Genomic DNA, 25,309 nt, shown 5'->3' with positions numbered 1-25,309 from the left:
CAGAGTTAATGTTTCCCATAATATTTTTGAGCCTGGAGCTATTTTTCCATTTTGCATTGTTTTCTCCCTTGTAATAACTTTAAAAACCTTAATTCTCATGCTTGCAGCAAAGAAGTAAACCTAAAAATGTAACAACTTAAAACTGTGATATCATCTTTGTGTGGAATTTTATATTGATTTGCATATTTCTAAGCATAGCAAATTAGTCTTAACACGTAAAAGGCCTTTGAAATAACTACAGGCACACCACATTTTAATGTGCTCCATTTTATTGCTCTCCTCAGATAATGTATTTTCACAAATTGTAGATTTTGGGTCAAGCCTGTGTTGAGCAATTCTATTTTTCCAATAGCATGTGCTCACTTCATGTTTCTCTGTCACATTTTGGTAATTCTCACAATACTTAAAGCTTTTTCATTATTGTTATATCTGTTAGCGTGGTCTGCGATCAGTGATCTTTGCTGTTATAATATTGATTGTTTTTTGGGGCACGAGAAATCATGCTCACATAGGAGAGCGAACTTAATAAATGTTGTGTCTATTCTGACTGTTTCACCAACTGCCGTTCTCCCATCTACTCCTTGGGCCTTCCTATTCCCTGAGACACAGTATTAAAATTAGTCAGTTAATAACCCAACAATGGCCTCTTAAGTGTTCAAGTGAAAGAAAGAATTGCCCATATGTCACTTTAAATCAAAAACTGAAAAGGATTAAGCTTAGTGAGGCAGGCATGTCTCACTAAGATAGGCTGAAAGATAGGCCTCTTGTGTTAGTCAAGTTGTAAATGCAAAGGAAAAGTTCTTGAAGTTAACACATGAGAGATAAGAAATTGAAATAGCCTTATTTCTTATGTGAAGAAAGTTAATGATTTGGATAGAAGATCAAATCAGCCATAAAATTCCTGTAAGCCAAATTCTAATCCAGAGCAAGATCCTTACACTCTTAATTATGTGCAGGCTAAGAGAGGTGAGGAAGCTGTGAAGAAAAGTTTGAAGGTTGTAGAGTTTGGTTCATGAGACATAAGGAAAGAAGTCATGTCCCTACCATAAAAATACAAGGTGTCAAACAAATGCTCTTATAGAAGTTGTAGCAAATAACTTTCCTGCATAACGCAGGAAATCTAGCTAAGATCATTGATGAAGGTGGTTACTAACCAGTAGGTTTTCAATGTAGGTAAAATAGGCTATATTGAAAGAAGACACCATCTAGGACACTAAGAGCTAGAGAGGAGAAGACAATGTCTAGTTTCAAAGCTTCAAAGGACAGGCTGGCTCTCTTCTTAGGGACTCACACTAACTAGTGATTTTAAATTGAAGCCATACTCATTTACCATTCTGCAGGTTCTAGGACCCCTACGAATTATTTGAAATCTACTCTATCTGTGCTGTATAAATGGAACAATAAAGCCTGGATGACAGCACATATTTGCAAGGTTTATTGAATATTGAAAGTCCATGTTAACACTTACTGCTCAGGAAAAAAAATTCAAAATATTATTATTCCTTGACAACGTACTTGTTCACCCAAGAGCTCTGATTGAGATGTAAAGGAGATTAATATTGTTTCTATGCCTACTAACAAAAAATCCATTCTGCAACTCATAGATCAAAGAGTAATTTCAACTTTCAGGTTTCATTGTTTAAGAAATAAATTTCATAAGGCTGTAGCTACCATATGTAGTGATTTTTCTGATGGATCTGGGCAAAGTAGATTGAAAACCCTATGGAAGGTATTCACCATTTTAGGTTGCATTAGGAACATTCATGATTCATGGTAGGATACAATATCAACATTAAGAGAGATTTGAAAGTTGATTCCAACCTTTGTGGCTGACTTTGAGGGATTTAGAACTTCAGTGGAGGAAGTAACATAACATGTGGTGGAAATAACAACAAAGTTAGAAATGGATCCTGAAGGTGTGACTGAATTGCTGCGGTCTCATGATGACTTTAACTGATAAGGAATTTCTTCTTGGAAGAGCAAAGTGGTTTCTTGAGATGGAATCTCTTCCTGGTGAAGATGTTGTGAACATTATTGAAATGACAACAAAGTCAGTCCTGTATAATAATCTTAGTTGATAAAGCAGCAGCAGGCTTTGAGAGGATAGATTATAATTTTGAAAGAAGTTCTACTCTGGGTAAAATTGTATCCTACAGCATCATGTTATAGAGAAATCTTTCATGAAAGGAAGAGTCAATTGATGTGGCAAATTTCATTGTCTTATTTTAAGAAATCCCAACAGTCATCCCAGCCTTCAGCAGCCCAGCTGCCATTGGTATTGAGACAACACCACCAAGCAAAAAGATTGCATCTTCCTGAAGGCTCAGATGATGGTTAGCATTTTTTGGCAATAAAGTATTTTTAAATTAACATATTAAGACATAAATTTAGTTCTCAATAGACAGCAGTATAGTGTAAATATAACATTTATATGCTCTAGGAAACCAGAAAATTAGTGTGACATGCTGTATTGCAGTAGTTTATTGTGGTAGTCTGGAACCAAACTCTCAATATTTTCCTGTACTATATGACATCTTTAAGCATCTCATTTTGATTTATCAAAAAAAAATAAAAATATTTTCAAATGATTTTTTATTCTTAGGTTAAGATGGAAGACTGAACGTGTATCTCATTTTTGTTCTCTCTTTAAAACAGATTCTATGTGTGGTTAGGCTTTAGAATGAACCTCACCTCCTAATACTCAAACTTTTGTATGGTCCCATCCCACCCTGAATAGGGTGGACTTGTGTAAACAATTGGATATTATGGAAATGACAGGAGCTAAATATGACCACTGTGATTAAATAGATATAAATTTATATAAAAATAGCAGGAATAAGTAACAAAAATCAGGGTAATAGTTATTTCTGACAGAGAACAATGGATGTGCTATAGTGGAGAGGCACAGGTTAGATTCATGTGTTAATTTCAATGTTCTGGGTACTTGCTGTTGCCAGTAGGACTGTGTTATGAATCCAAGAATTACTAACTTCATTGTCTGGGGAAATGTATATATATAACATTGTTCTAGAATCTCGAACAAATTTTACTGAGTGTATTTACTCATCTGCCTCCTCATCTCCCTTCCCACAGGGATTATTCTTGAAAGAAGTCTTGTAAAAGAGAATTCTTAACAATGGCTTCAGCAGTGCTTAGTTCTGTTCCCACTACTGCTTCTCGTTTTGCCCTGTTGCAAGTGGATAGTGGCAGTGGTTCTGATTCTGAGCCTGGAAAAGGCAAAGGTCAGAATACTGGAAAGTCTCAAACAAGCAAATCAACTACAAATGAGAAAAAGAGAGAGAAAAGGAGAAAAAAGAAAGAACAACAACAGAGTGAAGCAAATGAGGTAACACTTTTAATTATGTGTTTTTCTAATAGACTGTAAGCATGTTGTGGACAGGTCCTGCTGTCTCACTGACCCATGTATATATTATACCTGGTCCATAGATATTTGACTTGAAGGAATGGATGTAACTTTGTGTGTGTGTAAATTGAAATGTAAAGAACGTTTTTTAAATGCCTTTATTTTTTTCTAATTATGGAAGCTTATATGGTCATTTTAAAAAGTTTCTAAAGAACAAAAGTCTTAAAAAGAAACAAAATGATATATAAATACAACTAGAGATATAACCAATTAATATTTTGGTATATGTTTTCTGTAAAACTGTATAAGTTTATATGAATGTATAGATATACATATATTCATATTATATGTTAACAAAAATGTGATTATAGAATAGATTTTTATAACTGACTTAAAAATTATCTATGAGTAGTTTTCCATAGGAATAAATAAAGATCTACATTATTTTAAATGACTCTACATTATTTTAATTCATATGGTGATAAGCCTTTAGATCCTCTCTTTTTTTTTTAACTAAAATAGACAATAATTATATGACTAGCCTGGAAAATACATTTTTTATGCATTTAATGGGTATTTCTTTCTTAACGGTAATAAATGCTTGGCAGGCGCTTCTCCTCTGGACATTCTAAGCATGAGTTATATGGCCAATATTTACATCACTAGTGCTTTTTTTTTTTAAAAGATTTATTTATTTATGCATACAAGAACTGGCGTACAGGCCAGAGGGGTAGGGGGTGCGAGGTTTCACCAGAGAGAGAGTGGGGGTGGGGAACAGAACAGGCAGACTGACTGAACTACACTACTGAGGGGAGCAGTGGGCGAGACAGGAGAGGTCTGCTGTGCCATGTGGGTTTTTCTCTGGCTGGTTAAGGATCGAACTTGTGCTGCAGAGGTTGTGGACAGCTTCACAGTGTGGTGCTTAACCCCTTGAGCCACCAGGGAGGCCCACCAGTGCTTTCTAAATACCACATCAAAAAATGCTACCACATGGGGCCTCCCCAGTGGCGCAGAAGTTGAGCGCAGGGTTGCAAAGCTGCCCGCAGCATCTGCAGTGCTGGTTCGATCCCCAGCTGCTCCCCGGCCACCGGAGGAGGGTCCCACATGGCGCGCAGACCTCTCCTGCTGCCCTCTGCTCCCTGCTCTGGCTCTGGTGAATTCTCTCACCCTCCGGTGCTTCTGACTGTACCCAGTGCTTGTATAAATACATAAATAATAAACAAATCTTAAAAAAAAAAAAAGTCTTCTAAAAAAAAAAATGCTACCTATGTCCATGTTAAGAAAGCATTTGGTAAATTCAACATCCATTTATGATAAAAATACTCAAAAAATTGGGGGTAGAAGGAACATACCTAAACATAATAAAAGCCATGTATAACAAATCTACAGCTAATATCACACTCAGTGTTGAAAAACTGAAAACTTTTCTTCTGAAGTCAGATGCAAGACAAAATGTCCACTTTCACCTCTGCTATTAGTATTGGAAGTCCTAGCTAGAGCAATCAGGTGACAGAAAAATATAAAAGGAATCCAATTTGGGAAAGAAGTGAAACTAAATGGCAGAAGACATAATAATATAAATATAAAACCCTAATGATTCCATTGAAAAACTATTAGAAACAATAAATCAGTATAATAAAGTGGCCGGTTACAAAATCAGTCTATAAAACCAATTGTGTATCTATATGCAAACAGTGAACTAGAAGAGAAAGAAATCAAGAAAACAATCCCTTTTTATATCACTTCAAAAAGTATTAAATACCTGTGAGTAAATTTAACACAGGAGGTGAAGGATCTATAAAATGAATACTGTAAGACATTGTTAAAAGAAATAGAAAATACTAAGAAGTGGGAAGATACTCTCTGTTTATGGTTTGCAAGACCCAACATTGCTAAGATTCCATCTTGCCCAAAGCATCAATAACATTCAAATAAATAGATCAAACATTACTGAAATTTATATGGAACCACAACAAGCTATGAGTAGCCCAAAAAATCCTGACAAAAAAGAAGAATGCAGGTATCACATTCCAGAGTTTGAATTATACTACAAATCTCTAGTAATCAAAACAGTATGGTACTGTAATAAAAATAGACACACAGACCAAAAGAATAAAATGAGATCCTAGCAATAAACTCATGGATTGTTATTCTACAACAAATTAGCTAATAGTATACATTGGAGAAAGGAAAGGAAAGTCTCTTCAGTAAGCAGGGCTGGGAAAACTGTATAGCCATTTGCAAAGTAAAGAAACTGGACCACTATCTCACACCATAAACAAAAATTAACTCAAAATGGATTAAAGACTTAGATATAAGACCTGAAACTAAAATACATTAAAGAAAACAGGCAAAACAATCCATGATGTTTGCCTCAGTGATATATTTGTGACTTCTGCTGTACTGGAAACAAAAGTGAAAATAAGCAAATGAGACTACATCAAACTAAAAAACTTCTGCACACTGAAAAAAACTACCATTAAAATGAAAAGCACTCTAGTTAATGGCAGAAAATACTAATTGGGCTAATGTCCAAGATCCAGAAAGACACAGTTTAACAAAATGAAAACAAATAGCCTAATCCAAAAAAATGGACAAAGGAGCTAAATAGACACTTCCCTAAATAAGACATATAGATGGCCAACAGGCACATGAAAAAATGCTCATCATCATTTATTAGAGGAATGCAAATAAAACCACAGTGAGATACCATCTCGCATCTGTGAAAACAGCCCCTATCAAAAAGTTCAGAAACAACAAGTGTTGAAAAAGGAACCCTCTTGTACTCCCACCAGCAGTGCAGGAGAGATCCTTTTTCTCCACATCCTCGCCAACATTTGTTGTTGCTAGTTTTTTCAATATGTGCCGTTCTCACTGGTGTGAGATGGTATCTCATTGCAGTTTTGATTTGCATTTCCCTGATTGCAAGTGATGTTGAACATTTTTTCATATGCCTGTTGGCCATTTGTATTTCCTCTTTGGGGAAGTTTCTTTTTAGCTCTTCTGCCCATATTTTGACTGGATTATTTTCTTTGTTTTTGTTGAGTCTCGTCAGCTCTGTAGATTTTTGTGATCAGTCCTTTATCATTAGTGTTGTGTGCAAAATTTTTCTCCCAGTCGGTGGGGTTTCTCTTTGTTTTGGTTATTGTCTCTTTTGCTGTGCAGAAGAGTGCAAACTGGTCCAACCACTATGGAAAGCTGTGTGGAGATTCCTCAGTCTACTAAAGATAGAGCTTCCATATGATCCAGCAATTCCACTCCTAGGTATTTACCCAAAGGACACAGAAACATTAATTACAAAGGGCACCTGAACCCCTATGTTTATAGCAGCACTATTTACAATAGCTAAGCTTTGGAAACAACCCAAATGCCCCAAAATAGATGACTGGATCAAGAAGATGTGGTGCATATACACAATGGAATATTATTCAGCAATCAAAAAAGATAAACACATGCAATATGCAGCAACATGGATGGAGCTGTAAGGGATCATGCTCAGCGAAATAAGCCAGAAAGAAAAAGAAAAATACCAGATGGTCTCACTCGTAGCAGGAATCTAGAAAACCTAAATAAGGGACCAGGAAAAAGAGTAACTATACGAAAGGAAAAATCAAAATCAACAAACAACTATGAACCAGAGACACACTATGGGGGGTGGGGGAAGAAGGGATTGGGGTCAAAATAAGGGGGTTGCAATTGTATGGAGAATATAAAAATAAAATTAAAAAAAAAAAAAAGGAACCCTCTTGTGCTGTTATTGGGAATGTAGACTGGTCCAGATTTCTCAAAATGTTAAAAATAGATCTACCATGTATATTACCCAGCAATTCTACTTCTGATATCTCTTTGAAGAATGCAAAAACATTAATTTGAAGGGAAATAACACACACTCCTATGCTTATTGCAACACTATTTACAACAACCAACTTATGGACACAACCTAAGTGCCCAGGTACAGATGAATAGATTAAGGTGATGTGTTCCATACACAATGGAATACTACTCAACAATCAAATTGATGAACTCTTACCATTTCCAACAGAGTGGGTGGAACTGGAGGGGGTGATGCTAAGCAAAATAAATCAAAAAGGAAAAGACAGTTACTGGATGGTTTCACTTACATGTGGAATATAGAAAAACAGAACTGACAAAAACAAGCACTAGAAATCTATCACACTGAGGCTACCAGTGGGAAATGGAGAGTAAAGATGGGAGTGGAGTGTAAAAGTGGGACTGGGCACACTGTACTATGGTAGAGGACTATTAGCGCTTTGTTTGTGGGTGTGGTGACATAACATACATCTGAAGAGGTGGGATCCATCTGTGTAAACTAATGTTACCTTAAAAAAAAGGTTAAAAAGAAAAAAATGCTGTCAAATGGAGAGTAACTTTGAAAGACTTTTTTTCCCACCATATAACCTTTCAGAAGTTCAGTCTTTCAGAATTTTTGATTGCCTACCATTTCATTTTCTTTTTGGAATTGATGATGTGAGGGAAGTGAAAATAAAGTAATAGTGGAGTTTATGTTAGAGAATAAGAAAACATGTTAATGAGAATGAGCCTGAGGATCCTCCCTTTGTCATGTCCACGGCTACAGTTGTATCAGTCTTTACTTTCTATTAAGTAAAGCAGTAATCTACCTGCTATGCTACATCTCCACAGCATCTTTTTTCTATGTCCTTTCAGCTAACAAAAACCATCTGTTTAACATGGCATTTGTATCTTGTCACTCCCTTTTGCAGGACAATTTATTAGCAGTTAAAATTGTTGATCCTTATTTAAAGCCTCTAACATAGACCTGCTGTAACGTAGTACCACAAACTAAGTGGCTTAAAACAATAGAATGTATTCTTTCATAATTCTAAACGCTGGAAGTACAAACCAAGGTGTCAAGAGCAGTGCTCTCTCTGAGACAGAATAGAATCCTTCCTGACCTTTTCCTAGCTACTGGTAGTGACCATCAATCTTTGGCATTTCTTTGCTTGTGCCTACATCATTCTGGTTTTTGTCTGTATTACATGGCATTCTCTCTGTGTATCTTTGTCTTCACCTCTTAGAAGCATACCAGTTATATTAGATTAAAACCCACCCTAACATAGTATGACCTCATCTTAACTTGATTACATATACAAAGCCCCTTTTTCCAAATAAGATCATAGTGACAGACACTGAGGGTTAGAGTTATAGTGTGTTCATTGGGGATAATATAATTTAATCCATAACAGTCTTTCAATATTTTTCTCTCTCCTTTCAACTACTGTGTCTCAGATTATTCTTACTGTTTGGAAGTGCCTTGTCCAGTGCTGTTTTACTTTATTTTGTTGCTTTAAGGCCTAAGTTGTATATTTTTTAGAATTAACAAAGTAGTTACTTAAATTAGCTTCTGTTTACTATTTAAACTTTTAAATTTGTAAGCAATTAAACCTTAATCTCTTTGGATTTGTGCATTTGTTATCCTGTTTTAAAAGCACACTTGTTATCCTGTTTTCTACTCCTGTAAACTTCTTTAGTAAAACAATCATTAAAATGGTAGTATAATAGAGTGTAACTCATTTTCACTTACAAATCATTCATCTATAAATCTACCATTAGTTCAAATACTGGCAAAATTATTACAAAAAGCAAGTGATGACTGTGAGTTAGCACAATGAATATTTGGCATAGTACTTAGAAGTATTAAAATAGTCTTGATTTCTTAGTTTATGTCACAGGATTAGTGTCACAGGATTTCTAAATTGAATTGAATTTATTTTTTGTTTTATAGCTTAGGAATCTTGCTTTTAAGAAAATACCCCAGAAGTCCTCCCATGCAATTTGCAACACGCAACACGAACTTTCATTGTCAAACCCGGTACAGAAGGATTCACGAGAAGAAAATTGGCAAGAGTGGAGGCAAAGAGATGAGCAGGTACAACTAAGTAAATGAAATTGTGTTTCTATGACTCTCAGTATTTTTAAGATGACAGTGCATTTGAATTCATTGACTCACTCAGAACCACAATTCTGAGGAGTTTTATATTGAATTAATTAACTTATTCTCTTTTTAGTATCTGCTAAAAGAGCCCATTGATACATCTGTTATTTTTGTTTGTTTTGGCAATTCTAAGTTATTTGTGAGTTTTCACTTCATTTGCTTTTTTTTTTTTTCAACAAATGTTGGGGAGAGAGGGAAGATAGAACAACAACAGATTTAAATTTCAAGTGAAAAAATTACATTGTAGGATTAAAAGTCTCTTAATATTTATTTTTTGGATTAAAAGTCTCATTAAAAGTACACAGTGATAGTTTTGCTTAAAATTGGTTTATGATGGTTTTTGCTTCTTTAACCTATTGATATTTGGTCATCTGTGCCTTTATTTTAAAAGTATTAAAAACCAAATCAAACATAATTTATTAAAACCAGTCATTTTTTTATGTGTGGGATCCAGGAAAATAACATATTAAGCATGGAATGTATACTATAGAGATGCTGTAGGTATAGAGAATGAATAGTTTTGCTTATCTGTGAAATTGTTGTTTGATTTATTGGGAATAGTACATTCTTGATGATCTTGGGATTATAGAGCGACTGTACTTGTTATGCTTGGGTTACTGGTTTTAAAAGAATTAACTACACTGTACTGTGCTCTTAAATGATTTGATTATTACATTTTCTTTAGCATTTGTAGTGCCGCAAGCTCATTATGAGCTTGTAAAAAATGCTGTATAAAAATATTTTCAAGCATTGGCATACTGGATAAGTCACCTTGTATTAGTCTAGGGGATTTTATATGAATTTTTTTTCTTCTATAACATTCTTTATGACAGTTTTCTGGTTTGCAAGTATAAATATTGTAATGATCTACTTGTTTGGACAGCAATAGAATTTACCAGAGAGAATTTTTCCAGTGTCCCCAGTGGAAAATTAATGGAGAAAAACTTCTCAGATTTGTGCCCAAATAAATTCTGTGCAGTATGGGAACTTGAGCACAGATAATTTGATTGACTTTACTCCTGCCCCACTGATGGCTGCTAAAATAATCAGGTAATAATGAAAAGTAGTAGCCCCTGGCCCTATTATAATAACTTAATCAACCAAGACTCAGGAACTTTGAGGAATTTCTACTGGATATAGTACTGATGGTTCACTTAGGAAAACTTGGTACCTTACTTAGAAGTCTCACTTGTAGGAAAATAAGAAAATCATGAGAAGTAGAGTGCATCCTGGGATAATTACATTGGTGAGTGAAGAAGAAATAAGGACTAGCCTTGGACAGATGGACATTGTACCACTTGGGATCTATTGATATCTTGCTATGTGGAACAATAGATTGTAAAATAGCAACCAGGCATTGACTATACCAGGCAGAAAGCATTACAGTATGGTGAGTATTCTTATAGACACAGTTGGGAAACGTATGAGAAATTCTAGATATTAAGAACTCAGACAAATAAATTCTGGATATGGAAATCTTGCCATGTGACTGCTTATTTCAAACAAAAAGAAAATATGCTAAGACAAAGTTCCTATTCCTAAAACACCAAACTGATAATGTAAATTTATTTATAGCCACTAAACTTCAGCATAATATCCAAGAGTAAATAAATAGTAAAGCATTCAATCCACCAATTTATTCTTACATATTGATCTCATGTCAACTGAATAGTTCCTGACATACAAGGAAAAAAACATTGTACTTAGTGTCCAAAGTGAGAGCATACTTTGAAAACATTTTTCTACTTGGAATAGAAGTTAGTTTTAGAGATCACCTCTTTTTTTCTTTAATAAAAACTGAGCGATTGATCCTTTGTAAAAGTCAAGGGGATAGTGACAGTAATGTTAGATGCTATAGTAAGTGAGATAGTAGACTGAGATGAAAAAGTAGCTAACTGAAATGAAAAAGAAACAGAAATTGAAAGGGAGCAGTGTGAAATAAATTTGGGAAGTAAATTCATAGCAAAATTGAAAGCAGTAGAAGAACTAAAGAACTGTCTGCACTGAAGAATACTGAGCAAATTTTGCGTAGGAAATTTTTATTTAGGTAAATTTTACAAATGCATTTCACATGTTAGATTAAAATATAGGCATAATTAGCGTCCCTCTAAGAAGCAGAACAGAGGAAGTCAGTAGAGATAATGACAAAAATTTTCTTAAGCTAAAATAGAGCTTGAAAAAACTGAATCCTTTAGTTGAAACCTTTTAAAAAATCTTCAATTTTTTTTTTTTAATTTTAAGAATGAGAAGCAAGGAAATAATACCACAGATAGTCATGGGAGAAAACAGGTTGCCTACTAAAGTTGAAAAATCAGAATGACTACTGCCAGGATTGAAATGTTAGGCCCAAGAATTCTATATCTAGCAAAAATGTCAGTTGAGAGAATGCTAAAGAAATGCATTCTCAGTATGCAAGGGAAAGAATACCACTATTACCTTTCTATATATTTTTCTGAGATGTGCGCCTGCAATTAAAAGGCAGATCTAGATAAGAGTACAGCAATTGAGCACATAGGGGTGCAGGTGCTCACCTGCACCCCTATGTTTATAGCAGCACTGTTTACAATAGCTAAGCTTTGGAAACAACCCAAATGCCCAAAAATAGATGACTGGATCAAGAAGATGTGGTACATATATACCATGGAATATTACTCAGCATTCAAAAAAGATAAACACATGCAATTTGCAGCAACATGGATGGCGCTGGAAGGGATCATGCTCAGCGAAATAAGCCAAAAAGAAAAAGAAAAATACCGGATGGTCTCACTCATAGCAGGAATCTAGAAAACTTAAATAAGGGACCAGGAAAATGAATATAAGAAAGTGAAAATCAAAATCAACAAAAAACTATGAACCAGAGACACTTTTTGGGGGGTGGGGGGCGGGAGGGGAAGGATTGGGGTCAGAATGGGGCGTTTGCAATTGTATGGGGGAATATAAAAATAAAATTTATTATTTAAAAAAAAAAAAAAAGAGTACAGCAATTGGGCCTCCCCCGTGGCGCAGCGGTTGAGCAATGGGTTGCGAAGCTGCCCGCAGCCTCTGCAGCGCCAGTTCGATCCCCGGCTGCTCCCCGGCCACCAGAGGAGGGTCCCACATGGTGCACAGACCTCTCCTGCCGCCCGCTGCTCCCCTTAGCAGTGTACTTCGGTCCTTCTGCCTGCTCTGCTCCCTGCTCTGACTCTGGTGAATTCTCTCACCCTCCTGCGCTTCTGACTGTACCCAGTGCTTGCATAAATAAATAAATAAATAAATAAATAAATAAATAAATAAATAAATAAATAAGTCTTTAAAAAAAAAAGAAAAATAAATACAAGGAGGCAAAAATGATTTAAATTCCAACTTAAATCTATTGGCAAGGACTTACTGTGCCAGCCATGAAGTTAATGACAACAATCAGACTCACAAACAAAATGTTGGAACCCTTGTCCCCATCCTGTTGTTGGATGTTTGTTTTGGTATTGTAGTGGGTGGTAGACAGGAATGTGTGATGGCCTACCCTGCTAGGATCATAGGATATTGGAATGAAGTGCAATTATTCAAAGAAATACAGAAAGGGATTCTGAGCAGGAAAAAAAAAAGCCAGGAAATGAATTTACAATGTGAATGATGATAAACTTATGCTTTCCTCATCACAATATGTTTATTTTATTTATTTTTTTAAAAGATTTATTTTTATATTTTTATTTATTTATGCAAGCACTGGGTACAGTCAGAAGCGCGGGAGGGCGAGAGAATTCTCCAGAGCCAGAGCAGGGAGCAGAGCAGGCAGAAGGACTGAGGTACACTGCTGAGGGGAGCAGTGGGCAGCAGGAGAGGTCTGCGCACCACGTGGGACCCTCCCTGGTGGCCGGGGAGCAGACGGGGATCGAACTGGTGCTGCAGAGGCTGCGGGCAGCTTCGCAACCCAGCGCTCAACCGCTGCGCCACTGGGGAGGCCCTCATCACAATATGTTTAGATTGATACATGTACACAGATAAGATGTCTACTCTTAAAATATTATCACTAACCTGTTCAGCTGAAGACATCTCTTACCAAATGATGAACAACCAAAAGTTCCATCCATCTATTGTAGAAGTTATGTTTGGCAATCACAGTTCTTGGAGAGTAATTTGGTTGAAGGGTGGTAGAAGCTAGATTTTAAGAAGTTAAGGTGAAATTAAGTGGTGAGAAAGAGGAACCAAGAGGTACATTTCACAAAGAATCATTTTACAATATTATTAGATGACTTTAAATGTAGGGTAGCCATATGAAAAGAATGAAAGGATAGGAGTAGAAGAATGCACTGTAACTATTGTGTAACATCAGGTCTATACCAGGACATTTTGTCACCTTATTTAAAGGATCTGTACCAGTGAGTTAGTCTATATTATGGGAACGACGTGTTTTGTAATGCTTCAGTATTACTGTATTTTTGAGTAATAATCTCTTACAGTTTTCTGTGTCCTAAACAGGGTATTGACATATTACACTGTCAATTTCTTTTTAAGATTGTTTTATAAAGGCAAAAAGATCATGTGATATAAGATGACTTACAGTAAACAGAGATATAATAATCTCAAAATTATATGTTTTTGCTTTGGTATATTTAATAAAATAGAGTTCCCTGCTTTGGCATAGATAAATAACTTTGGGGAACCCAGGTTGTTTTTAATGTATTTGTTTTCTTTTTCTGTTGTGGCTATTTTGCTGATATGGTATAATCTGTTTATTGTGAAACTTTCTTTTCAGCTTACATCCGAAATGTTCGAAGCAGATCTTGAGAAGGCATTGTTGCTAAGTAAATTAGAATATGAAGAACACAAGAAGGTATTTGCTCATTTATTGATTTAGATATTTTAGATGTTTAGTTGGTCATAGGTTAGGATTGACCTTCCTGAATCTCCTTTAAAGTTTGTCTTCAAACATTAGTGTAAAAAAGTAATAACAGTACAAAACACAACAAAGCAAACCCGGACAATTATAAATCAGAGACATACTGCAGGGGAGGAGGAGGGAGAGGGATCAGAGAGAGGGAGGGAAGAGCACAGGGGACTGTGGTGATGGTGCACAGGTGCATTGGTGAATAAAACTATATGGGGACTACACCTGAGGGGGTAGGAGGAAGCAAATATTGTTTAAAAATGAACAATGATGTAAAAAGTTAAAAAAAATAATATTTAAAAAATTAATAATTTAACATGTTAACTTATTTTAACATGTATTTAACATGTTAAAAAATAAAAATAAAACTTGCTGGAAAAAAATGAAAAAAAAATAAAGTTTATCTTCAAAATTCCTCACTGAAACAAAATACTAGCAGAAAGTTTTTATAATAAGATTTCTCATCAAGTTTTGAGAGATGTGTGCTAAACTTTGTGATTTGGAATGTTTAGTTTAGGAATTCCTTTACTTACCCAAGATGAAGAGAGGAAATGCAATTAACAACAAATGATTTCTTTTACATGAACATAGAAAATAAGTAGATTTCTGCATACAGGGGCACCAATTAAGAAACTCTGCTGGAGTGTCTATAATTAAAGTAAACAGGGGGCCATTTTTGATATTTTTGCCTTGTGAACTCAGCATTTGTTACTAAGCTGTGATATTGGCTGTGTACTGCTACGTATTCTATAGCTTAGAACCAAAGGAACATTCATGTAAAAAGCAGTGTTAGCTCCTAGTTTCTGTATTTAAAATAAGCATTTATTAAGTTCATATTATGTAACATTTTAGTCCTTTACATGTATTGGGATTTTTTTTTTAGTCTATAAATGTTGTTCGAAATCATTCGACTAATGATTCAGTGGTTAGTCATAAGTGGCCTCTGGTCATCCTCAACTGTCTTTAAATTGTGCCATTGTGTAGTAGCGCTTTCATTCAAAGTGAAGGAGAGAAGAAAGCAAAATCGATTAGAAGTAGAAAGACAAATACCCTTTATGGTTTCATTCATGTGGAATATAGAGGAACGAAGGGATAGACAAAACCAAATAAAAACAAACCCTATAGTCAGAAGTCTGACTATAGAATTGAGGCTACTAGATGGGGAGTATGGGAGCAGAATGCAATGGGAACCAACGGACTCTGGTGGAGGATTATGGGTGTCATGGTGGTGGTGTGTGGTAACACATATGAAGAGGTGTGAATCTACGTCTCTGAATTATAGTATTATAAACCAGTGTTACCCCAATAAAAATAATACAAAAAGTATGCTAAGTAAAATTAAAAAAATTTTTTACAGCAAACTACTTTGCTATTTATTTACTTGTTTTTGTTTTTAAGCATCCTTGTTTGTTTTTTCGGAATATAGAATTTCTTCCTTAAAGTGTGGTCACCACAGTTTTCCCAACCACCAACGTGTCACAGTCCTCTGTTACCTCCCACTGATTTTTCCTCCCTCCTCCTTTTACACCTGTTCTTTGCTCTCCCCCTCTCCCTCCTCCTTCACCTCTCCTCCTGAGTGTCTCAGATCTACAGTCTACTTTCAAGGGCCAGCCTTAAAGTTTGTCTGATCCTTTGTTTCTTTTCTCTAGATTCTACATATAAGTGAAACCATGTTGTTTATCTTTCTTCTTCTGGCTCACTTTGCTTAGAATAATCCCTTCTAGTATAATCCATGTTTCTGTCAATGGCATGCGTTTATCTTTTTTGATCACTAGAAGTATTTCACTGTGTGTGTATATATATATACCACATCTTGATCCACTCATCTGTTTAGATTGTTTGGCTGCTGTAAATAGTGCTGCTATAGTCATAGGAGTGCAGATTTCCTTTCAAATTAGTAATTTTGTGCTCCTTGGATAGATACCTAGGAGTGGAATTGCTGGGTCATATGGCAAAGCCATTTTTAGTCTTTTAAGAAATCTCCCCATTTCTTTCCATTGGGGCTGGACCAGTCTACATTCCTACCAACAGTGGAATAGTGTTCCCTTTTCTCCACACTTTCCAGCACTTGTTGTTTGTGGTTTTTGGATATAGGCCATTCTCACAGGTGTGAGGTGTGTGGCTTTGATCTACATTTCCCTGATGATAAGTGTTGATGAACATTTTTTGTTATGTCTGTTGTTGAGGGTCTGTGACATAGAGCTGGTCTGGGGCACTATTCTTCTCAGAGGTGCTGATGCTGAGTGGGATGCACATCTCCTACCTTGCTATTTGTTGATAGTTTTTTTTTTTTTTTTAAGATTTATTTATGCATACAAGAGCCGGGATGCAGGCCAGAGATGTGGGGGGGTAAGAGGATTCACCAGAGACAGAATGGGGAGCAGACCAGGCAGGTCTACTAAAATACACTGCTGAGAGGAGCAGCTGGCAAGACAGGAGAGGTCTGCTACACCATGTGGGTCACCTCCCTGGCCGGGCATTGAACTCATGATGCATTGGCTGCAGATAGCTTCATAGTGCTGCGTCTTAACTCCTTGCACCACCAGGGAGGCCCCTGTTAATAGTTTTTTTAGTAGATTAAAGGATGAAAGTTGTCAGCAAGTTGAATTTACCAATTCTGAAGATAAAAAGAGAGAAGGAAGTAGATGGTTTTGATAAAATATACTTTAGTCAGTGTTCTTGGAATAGTAGTCTTTTTTTTTTTATTCCCCGCCCACCTCCCTCCCTCCATAGGAACAGTAGTCTTAATACCCAAAAGCATTGGTTTTATCAGGCTTTTATAGGTTTTATAATGACTCTTAGAAAATGGAGGAACTCCTTTCATACACAGTGATTGGCTTGATGTCATCATATTGATGTAGTCATTGTGTCTTAAGTCAAAATTATAATAAGTTATTTTAGCTGAAGGATTTTTATAGTATCTAGAGTTCAGGTTGGCATTTTCTATTCTGTTCTATTACTCATGCACCAAATATTTTTTTGAAAATTCAAAATGTGCTAAGCATAATGTATAAAGATAATGACAAGATCCCATCCCTTGAGTTTAGTGGAGGGAGTCATGCACATAGAGTATAATATTGAGAGATGTATGTTCTCAGTGCATAGGAATTTAGAAAGATAGAATGATTTTCTGTGCTTTTGATACGAATGTGGGTTTAGGAGAGGATTCTTAAATAGGAGTTTTCCTAGATGTAGAAATTCACAGAGTAGGCAGGAGGCAAGGTGGCATTCTCAGGGAAGGAGTGGCAAGTATATAAGGTATATACATGTAAGAAAGTGTAGTATGTTTGAAAACGTAATTTAGGGACCTAAATTTGCTGGAGATATTACCAGAAGAATAGACTATGAAGATCCTCATGTATCAGATTGGGTATATGAGGCTAAGGAGATTGGGTTTTATACATTTTGGCAGATAGCTATTGAATATTTTAACTTTTAGATTGATTTCAAGTTTTCATTTTAGAAACTCATGCTGTAGCAGTATAGAAGATGTATTGAGAGGCTAATATTAGAGGATGTTATAATGTCAAAAGAATATAGAGTATGAAGAGGAGAAAATAGATTTTAGAGATCTTTAGGGGTTGAACATAACAAGATGTAGTGAGTAATTTGGATATAATGTGTATAGGAAAGTGGGCAAGGATGACTCTTGAGTTTTCTAGCCTAGATGGCTGTGGAGATGATGGTAGTAATATTTAACAGGGTACTTATCCCTACTCAAGTAGGGATGGCAAGAGTGAACACAATTTGTTTGAAGATGTTTATTGAACATTCCAGTTCTGCATGTACAGAAATCCTCAGTGTATATATAAGACTTTAACCTTTGAGTCTGAAGAACTATGGGTATAAAGTATAAGAATAGGTTATGAATGGAATGATGGTTAATAGTAGTTATATATTTAAGAAGAGAGTTGGGAAAAAGAAACCAGTGAAGGCGATTTAAGAGTAGTCAGGAATATATTGAGATATCCAAAAAATACTTGAAAAATTAATGTCTTTGGATTTGGCATTTAAAAGGAGTTTGACTTTAATTTTAGGTAAGAGAACAGTGTAAGCCAGATTTCAGGGGAATAAGAAAAAAACTGAATGTAGATCTTTATATTAGATTTGGTCTTGAAATGAAGAAGGTGGCAAAAAGGATTTATAACCAAGATACAGCTTTTTATTTTTATTTTAATATTTAAGAGGCAATAGATTGAATGTGTAAATAAGAAGGTATCCTTTTATACAATTTGACTGGCCTAAGTTTAGAATTTTATTTGCCTTTTATCTTTTAAAAAATAAAACTTTAAGACATTGGTGAATTGATTTTACTAATGCATACCAACTTTAATTAATTTTGTAAATTTTTTTTAGGAGTATGAACATATTGAAAATGCTTCAACTCAGTCAAAGGTTATGAATAAAAAAGATAAAAGAAAGAACCATCAGGGAAAAGACAGACCTCTTACGGTATCTCTAAAAGATTTTCAATCGGAAGGTAATAATGTACAAAATTTATTATGCTAGAAAAACTAGTCCAGTTCTTTGCATATTTAAGTTATAAGTATCTTTCTAATTTTTTAAGAGTATAATTGTTTTGTTAATGTATTACTTTGGAATCTAAAAAATGTAGACTTATTTGGAATAAGCAAGCCTATAGAGGTTAAAATAACTTTAAGGCAATTAAACTTCAGTCAGAATTTGTCTTTTTGTACTTCTGGATTTGTTTCTTTTCTAAAAATAAAAAATGACTTTTGTAGCTTTTGAGTCAACTTGAACCATATTGTCCTTATACATGAAGTTATTTGGCTTACACTAGACCAGGAATATTATCTTCATACTTGGTCAGCCTTTTCAAGTTTATAACTACATCTTAGAAAATTAAAATACAAATTTTTAGAATGGGACTTACCAGAAAATTCTTTATAATATCATTTGTATATTTTTATTGAACAGAAAAGGCAGAAGGAAATTATATCATTCACCAAACTTTTTAGATAGATCACTATTAATTAACAGAAATCTAACTAAGTTGATTTTAATGTATGATTGGCTTTATTAAGTAATTCATGAATTGGATAATAACATACTATCTAGCAAGTAGAAATATCCTCTGAAAAGCTATTCAAAAGGAAAGGTTTCTATAGGCAGAAAAGGGCAAGGTAAGGAGAGCTTTTTTTTTTTTTTCTTCAGGCTTCCGTAGCCTGCCTTTGAAGAATGGATAAGTGTCATGTCACAGATTACCTCATATTTGTTGGGGAATGGAAAAGATTACTTCATTGGTGCTGATCAAAAAATTCCCTCATCAGTTAGTTAGGACTGCATCCTGGGGAAGGCTGCCCTCAGCTGGGGGATTAAGCAGCTCTTAGATTTGGTATTAAGTCTTGGTGAAATTAGCACAAGTGCCTCCATTTGGGGCCTCTCATCTTCTTTTTCTAACTCCACAAGGCACATTATTTTTGAATAATGTGGGAAATGGTGAAAACCCTAAATCCATTCTGTATAATAGGCTAGCCATTATTCGTGTGTGACATCTTAATTATAGATAAAATGAACTAAAAAGAGGGACAGAGCCAAGACATAGCAAAATGGCTGTGCTGGCAAGCTTCTTCATCAGTTATAACTTAAAAAACAACCATCACATACACATAGTTCACCAGCTAATTGCCAGCATCCGTGGATGAATTCATGCGTCTTTCTCCCTGAGGTGTGTGCTTTGTTACTCACTAAGGCTTGGAACAAGAAGAGGTAAGGGGAACTTTGCATGTTTCCATTTTTGGTGGGTGGACAAACTTGGGGAGGCATAGGCTCTGGTTTGCCCAGACTGACACAAGGAAACTACAGTTGAGTGTGCTTTCTCACTGAGCTCTGGGACAGACAACGCCTTGATCTGTCACAAAGAGCATTGGTTTGCTTATAATGTGATCAGTGCCAGAGCATTCTGCTGTGAACTGCAGAGTCCTCTGATAGTGAGATAGGGACATGGGAGAAGGCTCAGGGCATGGAATTGAGCGTGGTCTGATGGTGGAGAGAGAAAAAGCAGCATAGGCCTCTTAGCCCTAGTGGACCTAGCCCAGTGAGACTGTGAACACTTATTCCAGGCATCTGGGCTCCTACTTCCCCACATGCCTCCCTCCTGTCACTTGATAAAAAATGAGGATCCTAAAAGTAAAGCCACAACATCACCTATTGGGGGTAAAAATGAAAAGGGCAACACCCATATGAAAAAAGAAGCAACCCAGAGAACGCGACATGGAACAAGATAATGGCGCTGAATCCAAGCTTTATGACTCGAAATTCCAGGGCAGCAGAGAGTTCAAAGAACAGTCATTAATAAGCTCAACAAAGTTTGAGACTCAAACACAGAGAAGCAGAGTCAGGGCATTGCAGAAGGTCCTCAGAAACAAGAAGCTTCATCAGAAAAGATCGAAACTATTAAGGAAATACCCAAGCAGAAATAATGGTTATGATTACTATAATGAAAGAATTTAAAACAGCCATGGAAGGCCTAGTAGGTAGACTTAATCATGATGCAAGAAGAATTTCAGAAATGGAAGATAAAACATTCAAAGAGCTGAAGTGGAAGAGGACAGAGAATGGTTTAGGAAATACGAAGAAACTATAAAATATCAGGCCTACTTGGGAGAGGAAACATGATGGTATCCTGAGGGTGAAGAAAGCAGAGTGCTGTGGGTGCTGTAGTGACTGCCCCTGAGAGGGACATCCTATACTTTCAAAACACTAGCAAGGGTATAGAGCAATGGTACTTCAGTAAAAAAGCAAACAAAACAAAGAAATAATAGCCGCAGACTTTCCAGACTGAAGGAAAGAACGAATCATAGAAGACCAGGAAGCAGAACATCTAAATTTCTAAATGCGAAATGACCCACACCAAAGCACATCATTATTATATTATCAAAAGTCACCATAAACACAAAATATTAAAGGCTACTAGAGGGAAAAAACATGTGACTTACAAAGATGCTTTGATCAGGCTCTCATCAGATTTTTCAGTTTCAACTAGTTAGAATTGAATGGAATCATATTCACAATTCTGAAAAGTAAAAATTGTCAGCCAAGAATACTGTCCCACAAAATTACTCAAATATGATGGAGAAATGAAGGCTTTCCCAGACAAAAAGAATAGCTAATGGAAAGTTACTACTACCAAACCTGCCCTATAAGAAATGCTGCAAGGTGTCCTTTTATATGAAAGGAAAATACAAACGTGAGACTGTGAGTGAGGTGATAAATAGAATTACAGTGTCTGAAACAAGCAAGAACAATTTGGGACAACAACACATTAAAGGGGAAGAAGAAAAGAACAGAATATGTATAGTCAAATAACTGCAAGGCAATACCAGCACAAAAAAAAGACTATTCTAGATAATAGGAAGTTTAAGATAACCCTCATGGTAACCATAAAACAAATATCTGGAGCAGAGACACTTAAAAGAGGAAATGAAGAAGTAGAGCCACCAGGGAAAGCCATCCAAATAAAAAGGCAGATAGAAACATATGGAAAAAGAAACAGAATGGTAAAACAACAACAACAAAAACCCCAAAAAGAATGGCTATAAATAAACCTCATACAATATATTAATATATTGATATCAATAACCACCTTATAGTGTGAATGGTCAACTCACTAATTAAGAGACACAGAATGACAGGTTGGATAGAAAACCTAATCCATCTGTATTGTGCAAACTAGAGTCTCATATTAGATCTAAAGGTACACACAGATGTAAAGTGAAAGGCTGCAGCAAGTTATTTCAAGCCAGCCATACAGAAAAAAAAGCAAGAATTGCTGTTCTCATATCATTCAGCTAGAAAAGGTAATTAGTGGCTAAGCCAGACACTACATAATGATCAAGGTGGCAATCTGTCAAAATTTATAACTGTAAACAGTATTTATGTACAAAACACAAGCGCACCCAAATATTAATATATCAGTATTAACTAGCTATTAAAACAGCACATTGACAGCAACACAATAGTAGGAGATCTCAGCATACCACTTACATCAGTAGAAAGCAAATAAGGAAATAATGGTCTTAAATGAAGTAATGGATTGCATAGATTTAATATATGTAAACAGATTTCCATCCCCCCAAAAATGAATATATATTCTTCTGAAGTGCACACAAAACATCATCAAGGATAGATCATATACTAGGACATTAAACAAGCCTCAAAAATATCTGAAAATCAAAATTTTATCAAGCATCTTCTTTGATCAGAATGGGATAAAGCTAGAAATAACCCCAAGAAGAAACTTAAAAAAAAAAAAAAAAAAAAAAAAAAGCCACCAAACATCCAAACATGTGGAGACTAAACAAAATGATTTTGAATAAATATTGAGTCAAAGGAGAATTTAAAAAAAATGAAAATGAAGACATGAGCTACCAGACCCTATGAAATGCAGCGGAAGTGTTATAAGAACAAGCACATAGGGCCTCCCTGGTGGTGCAAGGAGTTAAGATGCAACCTATGAAGCTATTTGCAGCCACTGCTGCATGAGTTCAATCCCTGGCCATGGAGATACCCACATGGTGCAGCAGACCTCTCCTGACATGCCCGCTGCTCCCGTCATCAGTGTATTTCAGTTGGTCTGCCGGTTCTGTTCCCCACTCTGTCTCTGGTGAATCCACTCACCTCCCACACCTCTGGCCTGTACCCCAGTTCTTGTATGCATAAATAAATCTTAAAAAAAAGAACAAGCACATAACCCACATAACTAAACAAGAGTAATACCAACTAAATTAATTTTACATCTGAAGGAAGTAGAACAACAAATCTCACACACACACACACACACACACACACACACACATATATGCAAAAAGAAATAATGAGGATCAGGATGGAAATCACAACAGTACTCCAGAAATAATACAAAGGAGAAGAGATTACTATGAACATCTATATGCAAACACATTGAACAACCCAGAAGAAATGGGCAAATTTTTAGAATTATGCAACCTTCCAAGCCTGAACAAGGATGAAATAGTGTAAATAGACCAATCTCAAGCACAGATACCAAGAGTCCTCAAGTCTCTTAACAGCAAAAGCCCAGGACAAGATGGCTTCACTAGTGAATTCTAAACATTCAAAGAATATCTAAAACCTATCCTTCTCAAAGTATTCTAAAAAATGGAAGCAGGAAACTTTATGAGGCCAACATTACCTTGATCTCAAAACTGAATAAGGACAGCACAGTAAAAGAAAACTATAGATCAGCATTTATATGAATATAAATGTAAAAATCATTAATGAAGTCTTTGCAAATTGAATCCAGCTATGCCAGGTTCATTTACATATTGCAAATAAATCACAGCAACAAAAATAAGAATAAAATTTTCATGATCACTTCAGTAGATGGTGAGAAAACATTTGACAAATCCAAAACCCATTTAAGGTTAAAAAAAAAAAACAACTTCCCAGTAAGATGGGAATAAAATGAGCATGTCTCAACATAGTAACAGCCAGATACAACAAACTCATAGCTACCATCATACTCAGTGGTGAAAAATTAAAAACATTTCCTCTAAGATCAGAAACAAGATAAGAATGTCCACTTGACTAGCATTGTTAAAACATGGTATTTGAAGTCCTAGCTAGAGTAATTAGGCAAGGAAAAAAGAAAAGGAATCCAAATTGGAAAAGAAGATATACAGTTATCACTAGTTGGCAGAGGACATACCTAGAAAGACATCCCAAAACTACTAGAAATAATAAATGAATGAAATAAAATGGATACACAAAAAATCTGTTGGATTTTATAAACAATCAAAGGAAAGATATTTAAAACATGCTCCCATTTATAGTTGCACTGAAAAGGAAGAAGTACCTGGAAATAAACTTAAAAGAGGTAAAGGACCCAGACATTAAAAACTATAAGACATTGTCAAAAGAAATAAGACATAAAGAAATGGAAAGATATTCCTTGTACATAGGTTGGAACAATACATGCTATTATAATGGCCATATTACCTAAAGCAGTTTATAGATTCAATGCAATAGCTATCAAAATCCCAATGATATTTTTTTCAAGAAAATGCAATACAAATATAAAATTTGTTTGGATCCACAAAAGTCCTTGAATAGCTAAAGCAGTCCTGAAAGAAAAGAGAAATAGAGCTGTCACACTCCCTGACATCAAACTATAGCACACAGCAATCAAAACAATACGGTATTAAAACAAAAAAAATACAGAACAAAGGGATAGAATACAGAGCCTAGGAATAAACCCACATAAATATGGACAGTTAACTTTTGACAAAAGAGCTATGGCCATACAATGGAGAAAGTTGTCTCCATGACAAATGGTGCTGGGAAATCTGGACATCCACCTGCAAAAGAATGAAATTCAATAATTACTTAACCTGATACACAAAAAGCAATTCAAAATAGATTAAAGTCTGAATATATGGCTCCAAACTACAAAATACATATAAAAAAACATTGGTGATATTCTCCTAGATATTAGCTACAGATATATTTGGGGACACAAACTGAAGGCAAGGGAAACGAAAGCAAAAATAAACAAATGGGACAACATTAACTGAAAACTTTTTTTTTAATTTATTTATTTATGCATACAAGAGCTGGGGCACAGGCCAGAGATGCAGGGCGTGAGAGGATTCACCAGAGACACAGTGGGGAACAGAACAGGCAGACTGACCGAAGAACACTGCTGAGGGAAGCAGCGGGCGAGTCAGGAGAGGTCTGCTGCGCCATGTGGGTTGCTCCCTGGCTGGCCAGGGATCGAACTCATGCTGCAGAGGCTGCAAATTGCATCATGGTGCGGTGCTTAACTACTTGCGCCACTAGGGAGGCCCCTGAAAATCTTTTGTACCATGAAAGACACTACTACAAAAACAAAAGGGCAACCTGTGGACTGAGATAGTATTTGTACATTATGTGTCCAACACGGGGTTAGTTTTCAAAATATGTAAAGAACACAGACATTAACAAAAAGGCAAACCCAATCAAAAAATTAGGAAAAGATAAATTCTTCAGACACAATGACCTACAGACATATGAAAAAATGTTCAACATCACAAGAGAAATGCAAATTAAAAGCACAATGAGGTATCATCTCATCCCTGTAAGAGTGATC

The 25,309-nt window shown here is 35.6% G+C and overlaps 1 protein-coding gene across 1 annotated transcript in view; it reads left to right on the top strand.

The window, feature by feature from the left end:
• GKAP1 (G kinase anchoring protein 1) overlaps positions 1-25,309 on the top strand; it is a 56,131-nt gene that overhangs the window by 8,317 nt on the left and 22,505 nt on the right. Inside the window, exons 2-5 of the mRNA XM_084238291.1 lie at positions 3,094-3,346; positions 9,129-9,272; positions 14,071-14,148; positions 18,559-18,682. Coding sequence (XP_084094417.1) covers positions 3,137-3,346; positions 9,129-9,272; positions 14,071-14,148; positions 18,559-18,682 — 556 coding nt within the window. The 5' untranslated portion in view covers positions 3,094-3,136. The remainder of the gene's footprint in view (positions 1-3,093; positions 3,347-9,128; positions 9,273-14,070; positions 14,149-18,558; positions 18,683-25,309) is intronic.

This window comes from Talpa europaea, assembly GCF_964194135.1.
Source record: "Talpa europaea genome assembly, chromosome: 7".
In the NCBI taxonomy this organism is placed as follows: Eukaryota; Metazoa; Chordata; class Mammalia; order Eulipotyphla; family Talpidae; genus Talpa; species Talpa europaea.
The sequence above is the reverse complement of the archived record's forward strand: the minus strand, read 5'-3'. Positions and strand labels throughout refer to the sequence as shown.